The sequence below is a fragment of the Narcine bancroftii genome, chromosome 1 (assembly GCF_036971445.1).
Source record: "Narcine bancroftii isolate sNarBan1 chromosome 1, sNarBan1.hap1, whole genome shotgun sequence".
NCBI classification, from domain to species: Eukaryota; Metazoa; Chordata; class Chondrichthyes; order Torpediniformes; family Narcinidae; genus Narcine; species Narcine bancroftii.
This window is the reverse complement of record NC_091469.1, coordinates 151,642,491-151,661,722: the sequence shown is the minus strand read 5'-3', so window position 1 is coordinate 151,661,722 and position 19,232 is coordinate 151,642,491. Positions and strand designations below refer to the sequence as shown.

Genomic DNA, 19,232 nt, shown 5'->3' with positions numbered 1-19,232 from the left:
TTCACTATACGTTCACACAAAGGAGACATCAATTTTAAAACTAAAAGTAATAATACATGGAAACAAATAAAAACACTGTATTTCCTTTCTTCAAAGTAGATTTTTAGCCTGATGAAGTTTGACAGCTATACACGTTTTCTGAAATCAACATTGTACCAAGAATGTATGTTGGCAGAAGTGGAGGGCCGTCCCTTACCTGATCCTTGTCAGATACCTTGCAGTCCTGGCTCAAAGCATAGTACCAGCTCTGACCGGTCCAACCTTTCTACACCAAACAAGGTAGGCAGTTTACCAGTTTGGTATTGACCTCAACGTGTGCATTAGAACATATGAAAAGGAAGTAGGTGTAGTTCATGCAGTCCTTTCTTCCCCCACCCCCCCCCCCACCACTTTCCTCTGCTATTCATTCATATTAAAGATTCTTCACCTGTCTTCGCGTCCTCTGTTCTCCTTAGCAGTGAAGTCACAATAACTGTTTGGAGTTGTAGCATCATTGTCTGAAGCATCTTGGGTTTTCAACTGATCTTTATTATGAAATAAGCAAACACAGAAAAGCAAAGGCATAGTTAGGAGTCAAGATGCTGTTTAGACTTCAACCACAACCCATTCCATTGTCTCATGCCTATAATACGGATAAGGGAGTAAGATACTGGATAGTGTGGTCAGTAAGAAGAGATGACAGAAGAAAGTCTGCAGACACTGTGGTTGAAGTAAAAATATAATTCTGGAGAAACTCAGCAGGTCAAATGATGTATTTTATATGAGGACTCAACCTCGAAATGTTGGTTATGTATCTTTATCTTTGCAATATAAAGTATGCTCTTTGCCCTGCTGAGTTTCTCTAGCATTGTGTTTTTCCAGTAAGAAGTGATGGTCATTTTAACATTTTTCTGTACTTTGCTGCTCCCTTTATTTATGCTGTCTTTTTGTGCCTAACCCTAACCAACTCCTCTTCTTGCTTTCTCTTACTTTCCTTCCTGAATTCCCTTTTGAGCTACCAAGCTAGTATCAATCTCTCCAGTAATACTTGCTGCTACAGTATTGGTCCCGTCCCTTCTCAGGAGCATCTTGTCTGATTTTACTTGAATTTTGCTTTGTTTTGATAGAATACATGTGATTCAGGAAGGACTTTTAAGAAGTTTAAAATGGAAAGGCCAAAAGTTTTCTGTTTATTTTCAGACAGATTCGAGCAATTAATTTAGTTGTAAGGTCAAAATGGATAAATTGTATGGATGAAATGAACACACAATCTTTTTACCAGGGTAAACAATTCTAGAACTTGAGGGCCTTGATTTAAGGTGAGAGGAGAAATAATTAAGAGGGACCTGAGGGGCAGGGCAACTTTTTCACTCAGAGGGTAGTCTACCAGAGGAAACTGTGGAAGTGGGTGCAGGTACAATGTTCAAAAGACACTTGGGCAGTTGAATGAATAGATGGGATTCAGAAGTATATGGGCCAAATGCAGGCAAATAGGACCAGCCCAGAATGCCAAGTTTATCAGTACCTGTTACTCGCTATATAACTCTGACTAAAATAAAAATATAGAGAAGCTTATACTCTTGTATTCCAAGCATAACTTTCTTATTGTGCATCTTACTTATCAGAGGTATGTTTCTTGTTCAGTCCAGCACAAAATTTAAATCAACCAGGCTGCTCAACAGTGAACTTGAAGATGACAATGCCAATAAGAAAAAAACTTTTTTTTCCTGGTCACGAAGAAGTCTGGGGCGAATTCAGAAGAGGAAGGAGAATGGAGATTCACGTGCTGGTAAGTACTGTCAATCATGCATACAATTTAGTGGTGCGGAAGAGTCCAATTTTTAAACCTTGGCAGAAGACCTTTAAAGAAATGGAAAGCAGAATATGAGAGTAAATAGTCTGTAAGAGCTTCCAAGGATTTGTTGAAAGAAATAAAAAGTGGAGAGTGCGATAGAAGAATCTCTTGTGAATCAAAAAAAGAATAATAGGGTTGAAGAGAGCTAGGATTTATGAGTGCGAAATAATTCCTGAGTAATGACTAAATGGAGTTCTTCTGGGATATAATAGTATATTAGGTAAGAGGAACCAGTGGCCATGTGTATTTAGATTTAATAAAAAAGCTTTGATAAGCTCCCATGTGGGTGGGGGGTGGTTTGCAAACATTGTTAAAAAGATGCAATGTTCTAGTGTAGTGTTAAACCAATGGTTCTCAACCTTTTTCTTTCCACTCACTTTTAGTATTCCCTATGCCATAGGTGCTCAGATTAGTAAGGGATTGCTTAAGGTGGTATGTGGGTGGAAAGAAAAAGTTTGAAAACCTCTGTTTTAATCGTCCCTCATTGACTCATTATGTGCATGGTTTCATAACTCCAAAGGAAATGGGCCAATGACAATTTTTCTCAAGCAAAATATTTTAGTAACTATTGGGTTTAGAGCAGTGGTTCTCAACCGTTCCTTCCCACTCACATACCACCTTAAAAAATCCCTTACTAATCACAGAGCACTTATGGCATAGGGATTACTTAAAGTGGTATGAGTTGAAAGAAAAAGGTTGAGAACCACTGTGTTAAATACAAAAATGCTGCAAATCTCAGCAGGTGATGCAGTGTCTACTGAAAGCAAAGGAATATAACCAATGTTTTGGGCCTGAGCCCTTTGTCAAGGTATGAGCAGAAAACAGCCTGAATAAAAAGATTGGGGGAGGAGTGAAGGGGCAGGGGGAGGAGTGGAGACCAACAGTCAAGAGGTTATAGTGGATAAGGTGGGAGGACAGAAGAGAAAAATGCTGAGGTGATGGGGGAAGATGGAAGAAAGGAAACAGAAGGATGGAGAGAGAGAGAGAGAGAAAAAAAAACAGGGAGGGACAACAAAATCCAGAGAAGTCAATGTTATTGCCATCTGGTTGGAGAGTGCCCAGGCAGAATATTAGGTGTTGTTCCTCCAATTTGAGGGTGGTGTCAGTTTGTCAGTGTATGAATCCATAGACAGACATGTAGGTGTGGGAATGGAATGTGGAATTGAAATTATTGGCCATTAGGAGGTCCCCATATTACAACAGACAGAGCAAAGGTGCTCATCGAAACTATCTCGTAGTCTGCATCCAGTCTATCTGATGAAGAGTCCACAAAAGGAGCACCTATGCAGGAGATGACCCCTGCAGATTCACAAGTGAAGTATTGCTTAACTTGGAAGGACTATTTGGAGCCCCAAATGGTGGTGAAGTCGCATTTTCTATTGTCACAGGGGTAGGTGCTGAGGGGCGATTAGTGGGAAGGGATGAATGGACGAGGGAATCTTAGAGGGAGCAGTCCTTGCACAATGTGGAGGGGGGGGAGGAAATGTGGAATTGATGGCAGTGGAGGGGATACCACGTTTTTTGAAGAAGGGGGACATCTTGGATAATGTGGAATGGAAAACTTCATCTGGGAGCAGATGCATTGGAGACAGGAATTGAGAGAAAGGAATACAATTCTTACAGGGAGCAAGTGTGAAGAGATGTAGTTGAGGTAGTTGTGTGAGTTGGTACATTTTGTAGAAAATGTCTAGAAAGTTTGTCTCCTGATATGGAAACAGAGAGATCGAGAAAGGGGAGAGTGTTGCCAGAGATTGGCTAAATGAATTTGAAGTTGGGGTGAAAGTTAGCAGCAAAATGGATAAAGTTGACGAGCTCATTATGGGTGCACAAGCAGCACCAATGTAGTTGTCATTGTAATGGAGGAAGAGTTGAGGAGCCTTCCTGTGTAGGGTTAAATGCTCCACATAGCTAACAAAAAGGCAGGCATAACTGGGACCCATGTGTGTACCCATGGCTACCCATTTGTCTTGGAGAAAGTGCGATGGGCCAAAGGAGAAATTATTGAAAGTGAGTATCAAGTTTTGCCAGGCAGAGAAGGATGGTGGTGGAAGGGATTGGTTGGGTCTGTTGTTGAGGCTGCCTGCAAATTGGAGGAACAACACCTTATATTCCATCTTGCCACTCTCCAATGCCTATCCCTTCCCTCCTCCCCCCACTTTTTTATTCAAGTGCTCACATCGACTTCTCTGGATTCGGTTAGGCCCGTTCCCTGTCTCTGCTTTTTTCCCTAATCCTTTGCATCCTTTCCTCTAGCTCCCCACCCCTTCCTTCTCCATTCAGAGATCTATTCTCCTCCCCCCATTACTTTTCAGCTTTTTTCTCTACTACTCTTCCACCTTATCTACCTATGTTCTCTTGCCTGTTGACCTGTGCTCCTCCTCCCCCTTCCCTCCTCACCCCACCTTTTTATTCATGTGCTTGCCTGCTTTCTGCTCATACTTTGACAAAGGGTTTGAGCCAAAAGGGCTGGTTAACATAACATAACATAACAATTACAGCACGGAAATAGGCCATTAGGCCCTTCTAGTCCGCACCGAACTAAACACCCCTTTCTAGTCCCACCTCCCTGCACAATGCCCATAACCCTCCATCTTCTTCTCATCCATATACCTGTCCAACCTTTTCTTAAATAATACAATTGACTCCGCCGCCACTATTTCTCCCGGAAGCTCATTCCACACGGCTACCACTCTCTGAGTAAAGAAGTTCCCCCTCATGTTACCTCTAAAACTCTGCCCCTTAATTCTTAACTCATGTCCTCTTGTTTTAATCTTTCCTCCTCTTAACGGAAATAGTTTATCCACATCCACTCTGTCTATCCCTTTCATAATCTTAAATACTTCTATCAAATCCCCTCTCAACCTTCTACGCTCCAAAGAATAAAGACCTAATCTGTCCAATCTCTCCCCATACTCCAGATGCTTAAACCCAGGCAATATTCTGGTAAACCTTCTCTGCACTCTCTCCACTCTGTTTATATCCTTCCTATAATTAGGCGACCAGAACTGCACACAGAACTCCAAATTAGGCCGCACCAACGCCTTATACAATCTCAACATCACCTCCCAACTCCTATATTCCATGCAATGATTGATAAAGGCCAGCATACTAAAAGCCTTCTTCACCACCCTATTCACGTGAGTTTCTACCTTCAGGGAACGATGTACCGTTACTCCTAAATCTTTCTGCTCTTCTGTATTCCTCAATGCTCTCCCATTTACCACGTATGTCCTATTCTGATTCTTCTTACCAAAATGAAGCACCTCATACTTATCAGCATTAAATTCCATCTGCCATTTTTCAGCCCACTTTTCTAAGCAGCCCAAATCCCTCTGCAATCCTTGAAAACCTTCTTCATTATCCACTATTCCACCTATCTTAGTATCGTCTGCATATTTACTAATCCAATTCACCACCCCATCATCTAGATCATTAATGTATATAACGAACAACAATGGGCCCAATACAGATCCTTGAGGCACACCACTGGTCACCGGCCTCCAACCTGACAGACAATTATCCACTACCACTCTCTGCCAATGTTCAATCCATTTGACTATCTCAAAATTTATACCTAAAGACTGCACCTTCCTAACTAACCTTCCATGTGGTACCTTATCGAAGGCCTTACTGAAGTCCATATAGTCAACATCCACTGCGCTACCCTCATCCACATTCCTAGTCACCTCTTCAAAAAATTCAATCAGATTGGTCAAACATGACCTTCCTCCCACAAATCCATGTTGAGTGCTCCTGATCAGACCCTGTCTATCCAGATGTTTATAAGTACTATCTCTAAGAATTTTCTCCATTAATTTACCTACCACAGACGTCAAACTTACAGGCCGATAGTTGCCAGGCTTCCTCCTTGAACCCTTTTTAAATAACAGAACCACATGCACAATGCGCCAATCCTCCGGCACTATCCCCATATCTAATGACATTTGGAAAATTACCGCCAGAGCCTCTGCTATTTCCTCCTTCACTTCTCTCAATGTCCTGGGGAAGATCCCGTCTGGTCCCGGAGCCTTATCCACCTTTATATTCTTCAAAAGCCTTAAAACTACACCTTTTTTAATCTCTATATTCCCCATATTTACCCAATTTGCTTTTTTTTAATCTCACATCTCCCAATATCCTTCTCCTTAGTGAATACCGAAGAAAAGAAACTGTTCAATATCTCCCCCATTTCTCTAGGCTCCACACACAGTTTTCCGCTCTGATTTTCTAAGGGACCAATTTTGTCTCTAGCTTTCCTCTTACCATTAACATATTTGTAGAACTCTTTTGGATTAGTTTTCACCCTGCTTGCCATAGTTTCCTCGTACCTTCTTTTAGCTTTCCTAATTCCTCTCTTAAGATTCCTCTTACATTCAATGTATCTTTCAAACATCTCCTTAACTCCATGCTTCTTGTATCTAATGTACGCCTCCCTTTTTCTTCGAACCAAGTTTCCAATATTCCTTGAAAACCACGGCTCTCTCAAACCTTTTGCCCCTCTTTTTAACCTAACAGGAACATAAAGCTTTTGCACTCTCAAAATCTGATCTTTAAAAGACTTCCATCTCTCTACTACATCCTGCCCATAAAACAAATTGTCCCAATGCACACCCTGCAAGTCCTTTCGCATCTCCTCAAATCTAGCTTTTCCCCAATCAAAAACCTCAACCCTTGGCCCTGACTTCTCTCTTTCCATAATGACATTGAAGCTGATGGCATTATGATCACTGGACCCGAAGTGCTCGCCAACACTAACCTCCGTCACTTGACCCATCCCATTTGCCAACAGTAGATCTAACACTGCTCCTTCTCTGGTTGGCACCTCTACATATTGTTGTAAAAAACTATCTTGCACACATTTCACAAACTCTAACCCATCCAGTCCTTTCACAGAATGTGTTTCCCAATCTATATGTGGAAAATTAAAATCTCCCATAATTACAACCCTGTGCTTATCACAAATATCTACTATCTCCCTACAGATTTGCTCCTCTAGGTCTTTGCTTCCTATAGATGCTGCGAGTGACCTACTGAAGTTCTCCAGCACTTTTGTGTATTGTACCACAATCATTGCAGACTTTCCTGTTTTGTACCGGTTTGGATTCTGATAGGTTAACAGAATGAGAATAAAGAGAAGGAATAAATGTTTTTTTTTCTTTGGAAGGTTGTGACTGGGATACTACAAAAATTGGTGCTTGGCCCTTGACAATCACGTTAACAGTTCGACTGAGTGACTAAAAATCATATTTCCAAGTCTCTGACAATCCAGTCTTGCTGATGGGATTGGAAAAAGTCACAGATCAAAACAGTACAGCCCTTTGTCCTGCGTTTGGTCCGTATCCTTCCAAGTCCTTCCTATACATAGATCTGTCCAATTGGCTTTTGAATGTTAAAATTGTACCTGCTTCTGCAAATTCCTCTGACAGCTCATTCCAGTTATGGACCACCCTCTGAGTTAAAGGGTTTCCTTACCAAATCCTTTTAAATCTCTTCCCTCTCATCTTAAACCTATGTCCTCTCATTCTACAATCATCTACTTTGGGGGAAAAGACCATAACCACTTTATTAACGCAGCTCATGATTTCATAAATCTCTGTAATATCACCTCTCAACTTCCAATGTTCTAGGGCATAACGACACAGCCGACAAAGAATGTAGAATATAGTACAGGCCCTTTAGCCCACAATGCTGTGCTTACCTACATAAATCTACTCAACAAATTAATCCTTCCCTACCTTACACCCATAACCTATTTTTATTGCATCCAAGAACATAGAACAATACAGCATAATACAGGCCCTTTGGCCCTTAATGTTATGCCAACCTATATATTCCTTTTTAAAAAAAGGACTAAATGCTCCCTACCCTGTAATCCTCATTTTTCTTCCATCCATGTGCCTGTCAGAGTTTCTTAAATGACCCTAATGTTTCAGCCTCCACCACCACCCCTGACAAAGCATTCCAAGCACTCACACTTGTGTAAAAATCTTAACCCTGATCTCGCCCCTAAACTTCCCTTCCTTCACTTTGTATTCATGTCCCCTGGTGTTTGCTATTCCTGCCCTAGGAAATGGGTGCTGGCTTTCCACCCTACCTATGCCTCTCATAATCTTTTAGACATCCATTAAGTCTCCTCTCAACCTTCTGCACTCCAAGGTGAAAAGTCCCAGCTCTGCTAACCTTGCCTCATAAGACTTGTTTCCCATTCAAGGAAACATCCTAGTAAATCTCCTCTGCATCCTCTCCATAGCTTCTACATCCTTCCTATAATGAGGTGATGAGAACTGAACACAATACTCGAAGTGTGGTCTCACCAGAGATTTGTAGAGTTGCAACATGACCTCTCTTCTCTTGAATTCAATCCACCTATTAATGAAGCCAGCATCCTATCAGCCTTCTTAACTATTCTATCAACTCTTGAGGGATATATGGATGTGGACCCCAAGGTTCCTCTGTTCATCCACACTCTTAAGTAACGAATCATTAACCCTGTACTCTGGTTTGTCCTTCCAAAATGAATCACCTCACACTTTTCCGGATTGAAATCCATCTGCCATTTTTCTGTCCAACTCTGCACCCTGTCTATATCCTTTTGTAGCCTTCAACAACCTTCAGCTCCAGGAGGAATCACGTGATGGAGTAGTGGCCGGTAGGAGAATACCAGCCCTCTCCAGAAAAGAAGGAAAAAAAGTGAAGAAAAAGCAAAGCCCCAGACACACAAATAAAAAATAAAGGTGTGGAGAAAATGGCACCTAAGAAAGAAAAGCCAAAAACAACGGGAAGAAAAGAATAAAGAAAGACGCTGGAAGAGAAAGGTGAAGGCCTTACCTGCACGAAAAAGCAGGGACCCGCCGTGGAAAGAGGATCCCGCTCCCCGAGGTTAGTGGAGACCCCGCAGGATCACGACCCACCGACCGCAGGACTGCAAAAATGGCTCACGGAGCCAAACGGGTGCGCAACTGCGCACGACAAGGAGAACACCGACAGGAGGGGGGACCAGCTGTGGAGTGAAACTCCACAGCACGAACTGCTGAGAGAGGCCCGACAGCAGGGCTCCCAGCTGGAAGATAAATAAAGCAATGGGAACAGGAGGGGTGAGAAAGAAAAAAGGAAACTAGAGACACAACAGATAACCAGCCCAGAAGAAGAGGACCAACATCAAGAAACCATGGAGAAAAAAAATACCCAACAAACAGACAAGCAGCTCAACGAGAAAGTCTGAAGAGACACAGATACAAGGAAGAGAAATAGAAGACACAAACCCAAGAGCAGACACAGAAGAAGAAGAAGAAGAACACCAAGCTCTGCGCAGAGGAATAGGAGGTAAAATGAATGGACAGTACATAGATAAAAAAAATTTTCAAGAACAAATGAAAGCATTAAAAGAATGGCTGACACTAGAATTTAGTGAAATGAAAAGAAAAATGAAAAGTATAGAAGAAAAAGTGAGTAGAATAGAGCTGGTCATAACAGATGTAGGGAAAAGATTAGAAAATGTGGAAGAACGTGTAATGGCGGTAGAAATGGAAGTGAACGACTTAAAAAGAAAATTGGAAGAAAGGAACAAAAAAAGTTAAAGAAACACAGGAGTTGTTAGCTCAGAAGATGGATATAATGGAAAACTATAGTAGGCAAAGCAGTATAAAGATAGTGGGCCTTAAGGAAGATGAATAAGGCAAAGATATGAAAGAATTTATAAAAGATTGGATCCCAAAGGTCCTGGGAATGCCAGAAATGCAGGAAGGAATGGAAATAGAAAGGGCACACAGAACATTAGCCCCGAAACCACAGTCACAACAAAAACCAAGATCCGTTTTAGTAAAATTCTTGAGATACACGACAAGAGAAAATATATTGGAGAAGGCTATGAATAAAATGAGAGAAGACAAAAAACCACTGGAATACAAAGGTCAAAAAAAAATTTTTCTACCCAGACATAAATTTTGAGCTCCTAAAGAAGAGGAAGGAGTTTAACACAACAAAATCGATCCTATGGAAGAAAGGCTATAAATTTATGTTAAGATATCCAGCGATGCTTAAAATAGTTATCCCAGGGCAGTAAAGCAGACTGTTCTTGAATCTAGAGAAAGTACGAGAATTTGCAGAACACCTGCAAGACAGAAAGAGAGATGAAGAGATGTAACAAGAACAAAGAGTGACGGCAAACTACATATAAAAAAGTAAAAATAATGTATAAGTAAGAACTAAAGGAGGGAAGAAAAGGGAAGTAAGGGAGAAGGGGGGGAGAAAGAGGAGGGGTTAAAAATATAAAAAGAAGAAGAGAAGAAAAGGGGGAGCTTTGTTGTAATGTGAAGATAAAAGTCTTTTCTGGAGGGGTTTTGGTGGGAGAGAATAACAGTCACTGCGAAAACAGTTGACACTTGCGAATGGGTTCGCAGTCCGAATGGAGAGGGGAGTTGTGGTTGCCCGGCAAGGGACAAGGGGACGACACATAGAGGGTGGGGGGGACACTTGGGGTTAAGGGAATTTTAGATGTGGGAATGGTTGAAATATTTTATGTTTTAGAAGTGTTGTCATACATTGCATTCAAAAAAAGAAAACTGAGAAATGGAAAAGGGGAAAGGTGGTGAGGAATCGGAAATGAGATGTAAACAAAGTATGAGATGACCATGTGGAACTATATGACTATAAATATTAACGGAATACATAACCAAATCAAAAGGAAGAGGCTATTAAATTTACTGAAAAAAAGAAAAAATTGATATAGCATTTGTGCAGGAAACAAATCTAACTGAAGTGGAACACAAGAAATGAAGGAGAGACTGGGTAGGGCATGTAACGGCAGCATCATATAACTCAAAAGCCAGAGGTGCATAAAAATGTACCAATCAAAATAGAGAAGGAAATAATAGATCCAGCAAGGAGAAACGTAATGTTAAAATGTCAGATATATTCAGAACTCTGGAATTTGGTCAATATATATGGACCTAATGAAGAGGATCAAAAGTTTATGCAAGATATTTTTTTGAAGATAGCAGATACGCAAGGGAATATATTGACTTGAGGGGTCTTTAACCTTAATTTGGATTCAAAGATGGATAAAACTGGAGAAAAGACTAACAGAAAGAACAAAGTAGCCAAATTTATGGTTAAATCAATGCAGGAAATGCAACTTTTGGATATATGGAGGAGACAACACTCAAAGGAGAAGGAATACTCATATTATTCGAGTAGACATAAAACATACTCAAGGATTAACCTGTTCCTGTTGTCAGCCAATATCCAAGGGAGAGTTAGGAAAATGGAATATAAAGCTAGATTGTTATCAGATCACTTACCCCTGTTATTAGCAATAGAGCTGGAGGACATCCCACCAAGAACGTATAGATGGAGATTAAACTCCATGCTACTTAAAAGACAGGATTTTAGAGAATTTATTGAGCGCCAAATTAAAATGTACTTTGAAATAAATACGGAATCAGTGAAAGATAAATTTATATTATGGGATGCAATGAAAGCCTTCATCAGAGGACAGATAATAAGTTATGTAACTTAGATGAAGAAGGTCTACAATCGGGAAATAGAACAGCTAGAAAGGGAAATAGTAAGTACAGAAAAAGAACTAGCAACAAGGGAAGATACAACAAAAAGAGAATTGTCGGACAAAAAAATAAAATACGAAACACTACAAACGTATAAGGTGGAGAAGAACATAATGAAGATATTATGAGCTAGGAGAAAAAATGCACAAAGTACTAGCTTGGCAGCTTAAAACAGAACAAGCTAAAAGAACGGTATTGGCATCAGGGAAAAAGGACAAACAAATTACATATAACCCATCAGAGATCAATGAAAACTTTAAGGAATTCTATGAGCAATTATACCGAACTGAGAACGAAGGGAAAGAAGACAAAATAAATTGAACTACCGAAATTGCAAGAAGAGGAGCAAAACAACCTTCAGCTCCATCCACAACTCCTCCAACCTTCATGTCATCTGCAAGCTTACTAACCCATCCTCCTTCTTCACCCAGGTCATTTATAAAAATCACAAAGAGAAGGGGTCTCAGAACAGATCCTTGCAGTACTCCATTAGTCATGACCTCCTGCAAGCCAATTTTTTTATCCACACAGCCAAAGTTCCATGGATCCCATGCCTCAAGACTTCTGAATGAATCTCTCATGGGGGACCTTGTCAAATGCCTTACTAAAATCCATGTAGACCATATCTTCCACCTTACCTTCATCAATTTCTTTTGTCACCTTCTCAAAAAACTCAATTTTGCTTGTGAGGCATGACCTTCCCTTCATATAGCCATGCTGACTAACCTTGAGTACACTGTACTTATCTAAATGCCCATCGAATCAATCCTTAAGTATCCTCTCCAATAGTTTGCTCATCACTGACTTAAGACTCACTGGTCTACAATTCCCAGAATTTTCCCTATTACTTTTTTTAAACAAGGGGACTACATTTGGCATTTTCCAATCCTCCGGCTCCTCTCCTGCAGCCAAAGAGGATTCAAAGATCATAGCTACTGCCCCAGCTATCTCTTCTCTCACTTCCCACGGCAGCCTGAGGTACATCACGTCTGGCCTCGGGGACTTATCAATCTTAATGTTTTTAAGAAGATCTAGCACTTCCTCTTCCTTAATCTCAACACTGACCAGCACACAAGCCTGTTCTATTCTGACCTCACCGTGATTCCTTGTGAATACTGAAGCAAAGTATTCATTTAGGACCTCCCTAACATCCTCCATTAACAATGGCGTGAAGCAAGGCTGCATTCTCGCACCAATCCTCTTTTCAATCTTCTTCAGCATGATGCTGAAACAAGCCATAAAAACCTCAACAATGAAGACGCTGTTTACATCCAGTACCGCACGGATGGCAGTCTCTTCAATCTGAGGCGCCTGCAAGCTCACACCAAGACACAAGAGCAACTTGTCCGTGAACTACTCTTTGCAGACGATGCCGCTTTAGTTGCCCATTCAGAGCCAGCTCTTCAGCGCTTGACGTCCTGTTTTGCGGAAACTGCCAAAATGTTTGGCCTGGAAGTCAGCCTGAAGAAAACTGAGGTCCTCCATCAGCCAGCTCCCCACCATGACTACCAGCCCCCCCACATCTCCATCGGGCACACAAAACTCAAAACGGTCAACCAGTTTACCTATCTCGGCTGCACCATTTCATCGGATGCAAGGATCGACAACGAGATAGACAACAGACTCGCCAAGGCAAATAGCGCATTTGGAAGACTACACAAAAGAGTCTGGAAAAACAACCAACTGAAAAACCTCACAAAGATTAGCGTATACAGAGCCGTTGTCATACCTACACTCCTGTTCGCCTCCGAATCATGGGTCCTTTACCGGCATCACCTACAGCTCCTAGAACGCTTCCACCAGCGTTGTCTCCGCTCCATCCTCAACATTCATTGGAGCGAATTCATCTCCAACATCGAAGTACTCAAGATGACAGAGGCTGACAGCATCGAATCCACGCTGCTGAAGATCAAACTGCGCTGGGTAGGTCACGTCTCCAGAATGGAGGACCATCGCCTTCCCAAGATCATGTTATATGGCGAGCTCTCCACTGGCCACCGAGACAGAGGTGCACCAAAGAAGAGGTACAAGGACTGCCTAAAGAAATCTCTTGGTGCCTGCCACATTGACCATCGCCAGTGGGCTGATATCGCCTCAAACCGTGCATCTTGGCGCCTCACAGTTCGGCGGGCAGCAACCTCCTTTGAAGAAGACCGCAGAGCCCACCTCACTGACAAAAGACAAAGGAGGAAACACCCAACCCCAACCAACCAATTTTCCCTTGCAACCGCTGCAACCGTGTCTGCCTGTTCCGCTTCGGACTTGTCAGCCACAAACGAGCCTGCAGCTGACGTGGACATTACCCACCCCTCCATGAATCTTTGTCCGCGAAGCCAAGCCAAAGAAAGAACATCCTCCATCTCCAGGCACATGTTGCCTCCTTTATCCTTTAGCATCCCCACCTTCATTCTCATCATCCTTCTGTTATTCACGTATACATAGAACGCCTTGTGATTCTCCTTAATCTTTCATGGTGCAGGAGCCAAAAGTGCTCGACTTACCTTTCTTTGGATCGATGCTGCCTGTCTGCGCACGTGCTTTTCTCTTTTGACGGTTGGCGCATGTGCGATGTACTTGCGGACTGGGGATGGTTGACGCAAGCGGGGGTTTGGGTCCAAGAGACTCAGAGTTCATTAGCCCGTGAACGGATGGCGGGTTGTATAAGGAGGGTGGTGAGGCTCGCGTATATTTTGCTGACCATTACTACTGTTATTTATAAATAATATTTCATTGAAATTTAAAGATCATTACAAAACAGTTGTTATTATCATTAATATTATTAGAATATTACATTATTATAGATCATTACAAGTCTTTTGTGTGTTAATAATTAAATAATTTAAAACTCATCTGGATTTCGTGGTGAACCTATCGAAATGCATCACGAGCAAGAGCCCAACCTAGCCTCCAAGCGCCTTTTATGGTTAGTGGTCACTACATTTCGTCAACAAAAAAAATTGTTGAACAGAAAATAGAAGATATAAAATTATCCCTCTTTGGGTTGGATTAATACTAAATACAATATGGCGGCCACATTGGAGATCCTGAGTGCAGGCTGCTGACAGTAATGGGCATCCATCGGTCCGAGTATTAGCCAGAGAGTGGTCCAGAGGTTCTAATACGAGAGAAGAAGGTGCTATAGATACATTGGTAGAGCAATTTCCTGAGAATCAGCAATATTATTGACAGATGCTGCAGTGGAAAGTCGCTTGTTGACAACAACACATCACAGCCATCAGAAACAGGAGGCTTACATTTATGGATTCCTGTGTATTTGTTACAGTTTGAACACAGTTTGGACGTGCTGCCGCTTGTCCATTGAGGGCTGTTGATTTGGCTTGTGTTGTGCGTGCTTGGTGCTCAAGCTCAATGGATGGTGGATGAAGACGCATTAAATGATCACTGTGTCGCTGCTGAGGCACAATGTATTGAAGATGTGGATCACGATCTCAAACAGAACTGAAGCGATTGAATCTAAATAAAAGAGGTGTCAAAATCATTCTCATTACAAGTCTGAAGCTGGCAATAGAATAGGTGGCTTCATTTGATGGGGATGTAAACCTTGTAAAACCATTACAGAAGATATTGTCTGAATTTGAAGACAGCAACGTGGAAATAGCTGAAGATGTGTCACCAAAAATAATGGTGAAGAGGATGAAAATGCAAAGGATGTGCCATTCAGACTGGAGAAAGAGTCAAGTATTAAGGCAACATCGGACATGCAGGATGAAATACAACCAGATGACTGTGTGTCAAATGTTGGAAACAGAAGCAAAAGAAGTTCTTCTGGATCAAGCTCCAGAGTTTCCAGTAAAACATATGTATGTATAACCATATAACAATTACAGCACAGACGCAGGCCAGTTTGGTCCTTCAAGTCCATGCCAAACACCTTCTCCCACCTAGTCCCATTGACCCACATCCGGAACATAAAACCCTCCACATCTCTCTCGTTCATATACCTATTCAACTTTTCCTTAAATATTAAAATCGAATCTGCATCTACCACTTCAGCTGGAAGCTCATTCCATACTCCCACCACCCTCTGAGTGAAGAAGTTTCCCCTTGTGTTTCCCCTAAACTTTTCCCCCTTCAGTCTCAATCCATGTCAATTTGTTTGAATATCCCCCACTCTCAATGGAAAAAGCCTGTCCACATTGTCCCCCTTTTAATTTTAAATACTTCTATGAACTCACCCCTCAATCTTCTACGCTCCAGGGAATAAAATCCCAGCCTGCGCAACCTTTCCCTATAACTCAAACTCTGAAACCCAGGCAACATTTTTGAAAATCTCCTCTGCACTCTCTCTATTTTGTTTATATCCTTCCTATAATTTGGCGACCAAAACTGCACACCATATTCCAAATTTGGCCTCACCAATGCAACTTCAACATGACATCCCAACTAATGTTTTCAATGCTCTGAAGGCCAACATACCAAATGCTTTCTTCACCACCCTATCTACATGTGACTCTACTTTCAGGGAATTATGTACTAGAATTCCTAAATCCATTTTGTTTTACAGCACTTCTCAATTGTCTACCATTTAATGTGTATGACCTTCGCTGATTAGTCCAACTGAAATGTCACACCTCATATTTATCAGTATTAAATCTCCATCTGCCATCTTTCAGCCCACTCTTCTACTGTCCTATATCCCACTGCAAACTTTGATAACCTCCTTCACTGTCCACAACTCTACCAATCTTCGTATCATCTGCATACTTACTAATCCAGTTTACCACCCTATCATCTAGATCATTAACATATATGACAAACAACAATGGACCCAGTACCGATTCCTATGGCACTCCACTCGACATCGGCCTCCAATTTGACAAACAATTTTCCACCACTACTCTCTGGCCTCTTCCATCCAACCATTGTTGAATTCATTTCACTCTTCAACATTAATACCTAATGCTTGAACCTTCCTAATTAGCCACTTATGCGGAACCTTGTCAAAGTCCATATAGATAACATCCACAGACTTTTTAGTAAACTCCTCAAAAAAATTGCTTAAGGATAAACCTGCTTAGGAAGAGTAGCTAAGGAGGGAAATGAAGCAGCAGGAGGAGCAGCAAAGGAGGAAAAAGGAGTAACTGGAGTTGGAAGCAAACATTGCTGCTACCAGGGCAAAAATGGAGGGACTAGGAGCCTCAGAGGTATCTGATGTTCGAAGTAACTTATCTGAAGTGTTTGATGGTATGGAGTCATATCTTGAGAAAGGATACCAGGAAAAGAAAACATTTAATATTAAGGCAGTTCCTTTTGTACCACAGTTACATACACATGTACAAATCCTCCCAAGGCACAGGGTTAACAATCCACATGCACTAGTCGTAACAACCGCAGACAGATGGTCTATTGCCGCAGCTCCCTTGACACTTCAGTCAAGCATGAGAAATCGGAGTGAACATGCACATGTGACATTTCCAGTTACGTTACCTGGTACGAGCAACGGATTGTCAATCATGTAAAGGCAAAATGAAATTACTGCGTGAATAATTCAGCTACAGTCTTTCTCTTCCATGCCCAGGAAGAAGATTCAAGTTTTTGATGGTAGCCCACTTCAGTGCCAAATGTTCATTAAATCCTTTGAACACAATATTGAAGGCAAGAACAAAAGCCACAGAGATTGTCTCTATTATCTGGAACAATTCAAGAGTGGACAGCCAAAGGAACTTGTAAGGAATTGTCTACGTATGGCTTGGACAGAGGATTCACAATGGTCTTTACTACAGGAGCATTTTGGCAATGAGCATAAAAATTCTACAGCTTATGTCGAGAAAGCTCTTTCATGGTTGTCAATAAAATTGGAAGACACAAGGGCTCGACAAGCATATACCCCCCCCCCCACCCCCTTCTAAGAAGATGTTGTAATGCCGTGGAAGATATCGACTATGTGCATGAGCTTAACCTGCTTATTAATATGTGAGACATCGTAGGGAAATGCCCATACCAACTGGTGGATATATGGAGAACTGGTCTGTGAATGTCGGGAGAACACAATCATGTAACCGCTCTCCTTACTCGAGCCCTTTAGTCTTGGTAACGCCCAGAACTCTGGAAAGAGGCGTCAAGGAGAAATCTAAGTGAATGAGATCATGACAAATGAAAGATAATGTGGGAAAATATGAAGTGACACACAGTTATACATTGCAGAGGAATTTTTTTTTAAACATTGAACGATGGGAATTTTGATGTCGAAAGGGACCTAGTTGTAAACAAGTGTACACTGATAGCTAGCAAGCAAGTGCAACAAACATTTATGAAGACCAATGGTATTTTGACCTTATAACAGGAGAATTTGCCTAAACTAGTAAAAATGTACCACTTGTGCACAAAGGAACCCCTTTTAGAGCTGCTGCCTCACAGCTCCAACAACCCAGGCTTAACCCTCCTTTCCCTCTCTGTGGAGTTTGCGTGTTCTATTTGAAACAGCATAGGATTTCTACGGGTACTCCAGTTTCCTCCCACATTCCAAAAATGGGTACATTGATCAGTTTATTAGCCACTGTAAACTGCCCCTAGTGTTTTGATTTGGTTGAATCTGTGAAGACTTGATGGGAATGTGGGGAGAATAAAATGGGTTTGGACAGTTAGCATATGTTTGCAGGCTGAATGACCTCCTTTTGATTATTGCAAGCTAGTTAAAGAAGTCCTTGGTGACAAAGGGTTCATAGGAGTGTTACCCACAATGGGCTGCAAAAATCTGGCTGACAGCTAATTTTGTTCTGTATCTCAAATCCTTGGGTTGTGATTTGTTAAGTTTGTAATTATTTTTGGTAACTTTGTATTGGTAAGCACAACATATGAAGAGCCTGTACTGTGCTGTAATGTTCCATGAAAATTTCTGTTACACAAATTGCTGTAAGGCAAAGGTCACCTGTATTTGATATAGTTCAAGAGATAAATTAAGTAGCAGTATGGTGTTTTGAATCAGGGAAAGTTGTTTAGAGTTAACAAAATAGGTATTGCTTCTCTCACTAGACCTCTCTGCAAGTAATGGGCTGTCTCAGTGGCATCGTGAATCATTTGGATCCATATCTTCATCCACCAGCACAGAGTTGATGATGGCTGGCTGTCCAGGATATAACAGACAAGAGGTCAGTGCAAATGAAAGAGGTGAGAGTTGTCCCACAGTTTTAATAGCACTCCTACTAGAATATATGATCCTTAACAGTGGTTGAAAGCATTTGTTTAATCTTGTTTTGGCATGTCTAAGTAGTTTACTTTAGAAATAAGTGAGAATGTTTAAATCTTTGTATTTCAGGGTTACTCATTAAAAAGTACTCATTGCAGTTTTAAATCTGCATTCCTTGTTAATCAGGAAAATCCCATCTTTAATGCCTCTGCCAGTTAAAAGGTAGAAAGGGCATTATAATTCACCACCTTGTTATTTGGAGAGCAAAATTGAACTCCTTGCACTCTGCAGTGATCCTTTCTGGAGTGTCCGTGAGTGGTTCTCAAGTGAATATGCAGTACAATCAGATTATAGTAACGAGACTTGTATCAAAATGCACACTATCGATTGCACTCAAGGTGCCTTGAATTAAAATGCAGCAAAAAGTTGGCATCTTCAGAAATGTGGAAATATGTCAGGGAAAGGAACAACTGAAAAAAATCATGACATGTTAGCTTTAACTTTTTCATAACTAAACTCACATGGCCATATGACCTAGATATGCATAAATGGTTATCCTTAAAAATTGCATAAATCTCAAGCTCATAAAATGATTAATGTCTACGCAGTCCTGACCTCCTATCTACCTTCGCCCTGCTCTCCCCCATCCAATATCTTCAACATCTTCTGCCAATCCTAATCCCAAAAC

General features: G+C 41.3%; 1 protein-coding gene across 4 annotated transcripts in view; it reads left to right on the top strand.

Moving 5' to 3' along the window:
• rgs12b (regulator of G protein signaling 12b) overlaps positions 1-19,232 on the top strand; it is a 268,107-nt gene that overhangs the window by 185,816 nt on the left and 63,059 nt on the right. For all 4 annotated transcript variants that reach the window (XR_011358479.1, XM_069941849.1, XM_069941829.1 and 1 more), the window contains exons 8-10: positions 100-279; positions 1,624-1,768; positions 18,391-18,506. Coding sequence is in view for 3 of the 4 variants with exons in the window: in XM_069941849.1 (XP_069797950.1) it covers positions 100-279; positions 1,624-1,768; positions 18,391-18,506 (441 nt within the window). In the remaining variant the exon portion in view is untranslated. The remainder of the gene's footprint in view (positions 1-99; positions 280-1,623; positions 1,769-18,390; positions 18,507-19,232) is intronic.